Source organism: Anticarsia gemmatalis, chromosome 7 (assembly GCF_050436995.1).
Source record: "Anticarsia gemmatalis isolate Benzon Research Colony breed Stoneville strain chromosome 7, ilAntGemm2 primary, whole genome shotgun sequence".
In the NCBI taxonomy this organism is placed as follows: Eukaryota; Metazoa; Arthropoda; class Insecta; order Lepidoptera; family Erebidae; genus Anticarsia; species Anticarsia gemmatalis.
Window position 1 is genome coordinate 7,225,935 of NC_134751.1, and position 8,221 is coordinate 7,234,155.

An 8,221-nucleotide genomic window follows, 5' to 3' on the forward strand; every position below is an offset into this window, starting at 1 on the left:
CAAGCATGTACCTACCTATAATAAAGACAAACATCGAACCCTCTTGATGCATATTGCGAGCCTGAAGTAGGGTGAGATTTTTATACAAAGCCGTTATGACGAAGTGTGTTATGTGGTAAGTCGTGATTTTACATATTAAATACGAGATAAATATTAAAGTTGTGGATGGCCATATAGTAAAGTAACTTAAAACACGCGGTCGAATAATAAATTTAATGTTTTTTTTTTAATAATAATTTATGTTATGAAAACATTTTTCAAGAAATAGTTCCGTTCGGTATAACATCTTGTCTATTAGGTAAGTACCTATAGGTACTTACCGTGCTGCGTGCAGTTGTAATACCTATGTAATTAATAAACTATGAAATGTTGTTTTAGGCCAAAGTAAATAGGTACTTACTAATAGCGGTTATAGGCCGGGCTGGTACTTGTACTATTATTTTATTCCGTGCTGGTGTTAAGAATATTCCAACAGAAATTAGCAAATCCAGATAATTCTTATAACAAAACGAGAATCGAACCCGATCGGACCGCGGAATCAGAATTGACGCCATGGTTAAACTGAAATTAAACAACTGCGCAGAAGTCCATCTATAGTCGATAACTGTTTGAATTAACGGGTACCTTCAATAATCCATCACACAACAACTTGGTGCAACGGTGGTCCGAACAGAGGAGTTAGCTTAACGTGGTTTTAGATCTGAGCGAGTTTAACCTTAAACATCTTAATTTTTTTTTTATTTCTATTATCGAACCCATAACCTACTTCTGAGAGGTACTCGTAAAAGCCATTTATGACCATTATGCTGTCCACACACACTACGGGTATATTATCATATTTTCCGGATAAAACCAGGGCCAATTGCAGACAGGCAGACGGTATTGACTGTTAGCTTTTCTTCATTAATGGGCTTACCTAGGTTCGACTTATATGGTATTTTGATTTAAATCTAAAGAATTGGAGAAATTTCTAATAAAATTTGGCTTTTAATGCTTATGACTACCAGTCGTACTACGGCTATATTATTATCCAGTTGCCAATCCAATCAGTTATGGCTTTTAATTATGTACTTGAAAAAATATAGTAAAATTGTTTTGCCATTTACTCTAGGCAATAAAAGATGCAGTTTGACGATCTAAGAATAAGCGTCGGTTAACCTACCTGATAAATAAAATGCAGCAAACGTTTGAAATGATATGTCAATTATCCACTTGTTAAGCTATGCTAGTTGTCTAGAAGTAATGAAATCTAGCTTATATCATACACCATGGCCATGGGAGTGACAATAATGACACTAAAATCCTTCGAAAAGCCTTTAACTATATAATCTCAAGCGAAGTTGCTATCAAACGACCGTCATAACCTATGTCTATTTGGAAAAGCAATAAAAACACAGGTTCCTGTTAAAATTTTATTAAATTATTTGTTAATACATTAATACCAAGGCATTAACGGCCATATAGACTAAAAGCTAAATATGTAATGGAACTAGCGCAGCTCATGAGTTCTACTAGCAAAACTAGAAGAAGGACCTAGTAATAAATCAACATGTGACCGTGTCTTAGTTCACTTTCCAAAACTCAAAATACTTAATACATACATTCATTTATTTCAGTATGTGTCTGTTATAAAGAACTTTGTGAAGTCACAAACAGTAAGTACAAACATTTCGTAGAAAATGCACCGTATGTGACTGTACTGGTAAAGCTAAACTTAAAGTTATTAATAAGTTCGTATTGAAATAAAAGCATTTCACGCCGCAATGGTGTGTAAATAATACATAATGGACCTAAATAGAAGTGATTAAACTAGAGGCGACCGTCTAAAAGTCACTAAATTATCGAGACACAATCTTATGTGACTTGAAAGTATGAAAATAAATGCAAATTTATTTGTAACTTAAGGTCGAGGTTTAGTTTTTCCACTTCTGTTTATGTAGTGATGTGAGTTGTGAGAGAAGAGTATTAGCAGGGGCGACGGTCGGGGCCACGACGACGCGGCGCCGACTTGAGAATGTTGTCGACACGCAGAATCATCTCAGCGGCTTCCGCGGCGGACACTAGCACCTGACGCTTCACTACATACGATTCAGTGATACCGAGCTTCTTCATGTCACCTACATGACCCTCTTGCATGTCTGTAAAATATGTTTCATTTAATACAGTGATAAATAGAACAGTAATATGAAACTACATTATACTGCAGTCAAATGGATTGAACAAAACAAAGACTGATGCATTACTAGTGGTTAATCTTTGAAATCTGTATGTTTTTCTTTTTCCAAAAGCGTCATGAAGGCGAGTCGTATGACAAGTTTCAAACGTAAAAAATAACATCAAAGCAAAAGCATTTCAAAGTTTTTACCAAATCATGTAATACGAGTACCCTGTACAAACTGTGTAAAGGAGTACTTACCAAGACCCATAGTGGCCTCTCCCTGCGCGTGGTGAGCACGCAGCCGCGAGATGAGGTCGGCGGAGTCGTAGCCTGCGTTATCAGCCACAGCGGCGGGGAGACGACGAAGTGCAACAGCGAATGCTTCCGCCGCCGCAGACTCCTTGCCGGCCGTACGCGCAGCAACACGCGACACAGCATCAGCCATCAGCATCTCACTCGCGCCTAAGGACGGTACAGACTTAGATTGTAGATTTGTTTTCAGAAAAATAATACGCAGGAGAAAGATAGGTTATCGAATACGTAATAATATAATTTTGTAAAAATCGAAGGATATGACTCCGCCCGCGACTACGACCGATGTTACTCGGTGGAAACGTCGGGTAATCAAAGATTTTTTTTCAAAGTTACAATTGCAGTATATAAGTAGCGATAGGTAAATCGTCAGCATAATTATAGTAATTTTATTGTCAGCTGTACTAACCTCCTCCGAAGACAACCTTGGGCTCCTTGACAGTAGCGGCGAGTACGCAAAGCGCGTCGTGTAACGAACGCTCAGCCTCGTCGATGACCTGCTGTGTCGCACCACGGATAACTACTGTGCACGCAGCACCCAACTCTACGCCGGAGAAACGGATAAGGCACTCATCACCAATCAATACCTGCAAGCAAAAGTCAAAGTGAATATGTCATTATCGGCGGTAACATGCGTTTTCGTAGGAATTTTAAACTTGGAGGCACTGAGCACTAACTGACAACTACTAAAAATGCTCCAAAACTATTCGCAAAAGTTAAATAAATGTGTGGCTTTATATTATGTTTACTGGATGCATTTTGATGAACTTTGACAAATAAATTTATAAACTGCATTACACATAAACTTTTTGTTTGAAGTTTAGTTCAGTCCACTCGTTCGGTAAAAAGTAATAATTCATTGCAACAATAAAAGACATGTATAAAACCAATAAAAGAAAAATTCATGAATTAATACTAACCTGTTCAATAACTTTGCAGTGTCCCAGCTTGACTTTGTCAGGTGAGTCAAATGTGGAGACAATTTCACCACCAGTGACAAGCGCAAGACGCTCAATGCCGTCGAAGTCGGCGTGCTCAATCGCCATCACGCCAGCGTCGGCGAACAACTGCTCGGGGTAGTTGTAAATGAGCTGCCTGAAAGTACATATATAAAATTATGAAATGCTAGATCAAATCAAATTAATCTCTTTTCGAAAATCAATAAGAGTTTAATAAAATAAAAGGCAAGAGATACAAAGGCAAGATTTATCAAACAGGTGCAATCTTCAACAGCGACAAGTTTGATGGTTGCAATGGAATGTTAATGATATATCTATACTAATATTATAAAGCTGAAGAGTTTGTTTGTTTGATTGATTGTTTGTTTGTTTGTTTGAACACGCAAATCTCAGGAACTACTGGTCCAATTTGAAAAATTCTTTCAGTGTTGGATAGCCCATTTATCGAGGAAGGTTATATATAGGCTATATATCATCACTCTACGACTTATAGGAGCAGAGTACCAGTAAACAATGTTACAAAAACGGGGGAAATTTTGACCCATTCTCACTTATGTGACAAGCGAAGTTGCGCGAGTCAGCTAAGATAAGAATATTAGTATTAATTATAAATATGTTTATCCCCTTCAGCCATTCATCTCTTTATTGTTTATCCAAAAGTATAGCTATTTTCATAGACGTCAAGTCAGTACCTGTTAATGAAGACATTGCACTTGTGTCCCAGAATCTTGTTAACTTTGTCCTTCATCTTCTCCTTCTCAGCGACCTCTAGTTCTGCAATCTTGGCCATTGAGTCTACTTTGATGGTGGAGCCAAACACTTTGATTTTGTCTGTGTCCATGGGAGTGTTAGCGATCAGAATATTGGCATTTTCAATCCTCTTTGGTTGATGTACTCCCACCTGAATTGAAAATAAGTATTGCAAATTTGAACATACTTTAGAAATCAGGATAAAATCGCTAAATTATATTATTATCACTGTAATTTTACTCTGTGTGATCCTTACAGTAAACAAGTCCACATTAAGATATATACAAAGAATAATAAAACCTTTTTTTTATAGTGATAGAACAATGCTTACCTTCTTGTTAAGGAGGAAACCTTCATCAAGGAAGGATTCTTCAAGCAGACCTCCAGAAATTTTGATAATTTGGATAGCTTTCAAGTTGCCAGATCCTTTGAGACGAAGTACTGCATCTACTGCCAACTTTGTGAAGTGCCTGTAATTTTTTAATATGTCATTACCAATTGTAAAGTATTACCTGCATTTATATACTAAAACCTGTTTCTCCACAAGTAAAATAAGTATCACACAACAACATATTTATTCTAACAGATGTATTTTATTTCTACAATGTACACCATATTATCCACCAATAATGGTATTAGAAAAATAAAGCCCAAACCTCTAATTGTGACCCTACTCAACTATCCTTTGTGTTTGAACAATGTTGCCAGAAAGGGGTTATTTTTCAATTGAAAAAAAAAGCTATAAAAATAATTAATTCACTTACTCTTTGTGGTTAGATAGAATCTTAGAGCTAAGTGTGGTGCGGGCAATGTTCTCAAGATCAGCGCGCAGAGCAGCCTCATTGAAGTTCTTCTCATGGTCAAAGCTGGCATCAGACAGAGCCTGTTTAGCAGCATCTACAGCTATGCGCCATCCAGCAATGATGGTCTGAGGGTGCAGCTTCTGCTCAATCAGTTTCTCGGCTTCCCTAAGGAGTTCAGCAGCTGAAATAGTAATTTTTATTGTTGAAACAAAAATTATCTTCATTATTATTTTGTTAAAAATATGTGAAAGAATGTGTTTCTTCTCTGTTAATTACTTATTAACCTTATAATTCTCTTTTACTGTAGGTACTCTATAAAACCAGAATGGGAACAAAGAAAATAAAAACATTCAGTTGTTTAACAAAATATTTACATACCCAAGACAGTGACTGATGTAGTTCCATCACCAACTTCATCGTCCTGCACCTTTGACATGTCTACTAAGATTTTGGCAGCTGGATTATCAACACCAACGGATTTAAGTATAGTAGCACCATCGTTTGTAACCTCAACCTACAAATACCGACCAAATGAAAATACACTGAGCATATCCTAGCAACACATAATAACAAAAGAAATTATTTTAAAGGCCAAAGACTATAAAAGATAATTACCTGGCCGCTGTTTCGCCCACAGGACACTAAAATTTTGTCCATACCCTTAGGTCCTAATGTACTTTTCACCAAATCTCCGATAGCAATGGCTCCAATGAAACTGGACATGCGAGCCAACTCGGCTTTTTCTTCTTCTGCTTCATTTTTCAATATTCTAACCGGGTTGAGGGACACCTGAACAATAATTTCATGTGATCAAGACACACGTGCAGAACATCGGTGTAAACTTTTCGAAATTATTCACAACATCTTAAAGATTTCCACGACTTATGTAATAGAACACATGGGGAATTATGTAAATAACACATATTATCTTACCATTTTGAGTTTTGTCTATTTAATTTTATTTATTACTAATATGAATTACCGGCAATGAAAATTACGCTTTCATTAACCAGAAATGACAGAACAAGAAGCACGTCTAAAAATGTTGCCAGGAATGTTTTATAATTTATATCATCCAAAAAGCAAAATTAGCGGGACAAAAGAGTATCAGATAATTAGTAATTAAGTATGTACATAATACTATCATTATTTATGGACCGTTTTATTTTTGTTAATAATATATACTGTCTGATAGAAGCTATAAGGCATATCTTAAAAAAAATTATATAGGTAAGTGCGAGTGCTCGAGCGCCACAAACTGAGCAAAATGTGTACTTTGGAACTAATGAATCAAATAAAATAAGAACTTCAAATTTAAAGTAAGTTGTAAATATCAACTAAAACAAACACCTTACATCATTGTTGGATAAAATCTCAAATAGTACCTACAGCGAGAACGACATATAAAAGCCATAACAATAGGGCATAGCAAACCATAATATAAAATGTGTAAACGTAGCTATGGTATTATGACGTCATAAATGTGTCACGCTGATTGTAAGCTGTCATTCGAGAACCAGCAATTTTATTTCCCCGAACCCTCGCCATATTTATATACGTGAATCAGTGACTAATCAAGGGGTAAAGGCTTTTATCAAATACTAGTTGTGTTGAACTTTTGTTTCGTAAACGGACCAAGAAGAATTTAAAGTACGAAAATGGAAGAACAAGGCGGAAGTTCAGCTCCACGAGTAAGCGACAAACGTTTGGCGCAAACTCAAGCTAAAGTGGATGAAGTTGTTGGCATTATGCGCGTCAACGTCGAGAAAGTTTTAGAGAGGGACCAAAAACTATCAGAACTGGACAACCGTGCAGATGCGTTACAACACGGGGCTGCACAGTTCGAACAGCAGGCAGGGAAACTGAAGCGAAAGTATTGGTGGCAAAATCTAAAGATGATGTTGATAATTGGTGCTATTGGAGCAGTCCTACTTATCATTATTATTGTGTCGTTGACGTCCGGAGGATCCGGGTCTGGCAATTCCAGTGCTCCTGGTCCAGCAGTCACTGAGGCGCCTGCCACAGGCTAGGTGTATAAACAAATATTGTAAAATACCTTTGATATGGATACTACATGCCGCTCTTTAACTTAGGCAAGTTATTAGACCAAAATTACGACTGAACCATTTATAAAGTCTGTATTTTGTAAATCAAACTATTAAACAACGCACACATATTTCTATACTATATACAATCTTGGTAAATGTTTTGATATTTTTCTACAAAGTTTATGGTAAAAGTGACTGTAAATCTACTACTAAAAGGTGAATCTAATTCACTCATAAGACTTCTTTACAAAAAGTTATACTTCTCAAAGAAACAATGAAAATTTTTGAAATATTAGATGTTGCTTTTTCAAAATATTTGTAATTTTGTACACTTGATATTTGTATTTATAAAGTGGCCAACTATTGTACAGAATCACTTTGTGATAAGTAGTATTAAATATAAAGATTATCTTAATGTTACAAGCTAATTTAATGGCTGCATTGAAACAAAGAACTGATATATACCTGATTAAAACATAAAATTGAACTTTCAATGTGATTGTACTTGTTGCCTATTTTGAAGAATAACTTTATAATCAGTGTTGCAAAATTAATATAATATGTTATTAGTTTAGTAAAACTACGATTGATGCCAGCTTATGTAAGCACACTTTATATTATTATGTATAAAAATATTGTAAAAGCTTGTTTCACATTATATTTTGATAGCCTATGATTAATTGATAATGTGAAAGGAGCACTAGCACAAAATATTTAGTTTTTAATACTTAATTTTAATTTGCACATGTATCAGTTGGTATTGAGCATCATCTGCTTTTGTATATTGTTATCATTCATGTGTTAATGCATTTTCAAGGATTACTAATGTTATAAGCAGTTGGGACCAACCTTGCGCTTTCATACACAACATCTAAGGTCCGGTCATTGGGTCTTATATAAACCAGTTTATGTTGTATGCAAAATGTATGTAATAATCTTAGTTGTTTTGTATTCTTTAAGAAATAATAAATACATGTATTTCTTCAATGTTGTATGATTTATATGCCATTTAACAAATGTAGAGTATAATGTCTTATCATGTAAACTTAGCGTGCTTATCAGTGTTGTAGGTAAAGATAAAGAGTATGTGACTCAAATAGGTAGGTATAATTTCAGCATTATAATGATAGTCTAAAGGTATCTACTTTTAAATGAGGTACTTTGAGGTTTCTAATAAAGGCTACTTTAATC

At 35.4% G+C, this 8,221-nt stretch overlaps 2 protein-coding genes across 2 annotated transcripts; one reads left to right on the forward strand and one right to left on the reverse strand.

Annotated features, from left to right (window-relative positions):
- Window positions 1–1,398: 1,398 nt before the first annotated feature.
- On the reverse strand, window positions 1,399–6,045 carry CCT2 (chaperonin containing TCP1 subunit 2). The gene is made up of 10 exons (XM_076116774.1): window positions 5,916–6,045; window positions 5,598–5,771; window positions 5,361–5,496; window positions 4,944–5,163; window positions 4,511–4,649; window positions 4,122–4,330; window positions 3,391–3,565; window positions 2,880–3,057; window positions 2,417–2,620; window positions 1,399–2,138 (listed from the first exon to the last, which is right to left on the reverse strand). Exons 1-10 carry the CDS (start codon window positions 5,916–5,918, stop codon window positions 1,966–1,968), a joined length of 1,611 nt encoding a protein of 536 aa, XP_075972889.1. The 5' UTR covers window positions 5,919–6,045; the 3' UTR covers window positions 1,399–1,965.
- Window positions 6,046–6,457: 412 nt separating this feature from the next.
- LOC142974450 (synaptobrevin-like) lies at window positions 6,458–8,017 on the forward strand. The gene has a single exon (XM_076116775.1). It carries the CDS (start codon window positions 6,641–6,643, stop codon window positions 7,010–7,012), a length of 372 nt encoding a protein of 123 aa, XP_075972890.1. The 5' UTR covers window positions 6,458–6,640; the 3' UTR covers window positions 7,013–8,017.
- Window positions 8,018–8,221: the final 204 nt, after the last annotated feature.

What these genes read in the sequence shown, in the direction of transcription:
- CCT2 (XM_076116774.1), bottom strand. An exon ending in ATTCTATCTAACCACAAAGA is followed by an intron (nt 4,650 to 4,943) that starts GTAAGTGAATTA and finishes AAAAAATTACAG; the next exon opens with GCACTTCACAAAGTTGGCAG. An exon ending in CAAGGTTGTCTTCGGAGGAG is followed by an intron (nt 2,621 to 2,879) that starts GTTAGTACAGCT and finishes TACCGTCCTTAG; the next exon opens with GCGCGAGTGAGATGCTGATG.
- LOC142974450 (XM_076116775.1), top strand. Translation starts at nt 6,641, where the DNA reads ATGGAAGAACAAGGCGGAAGTTCAGCTCCACGAGTAAGCGACAAACGT.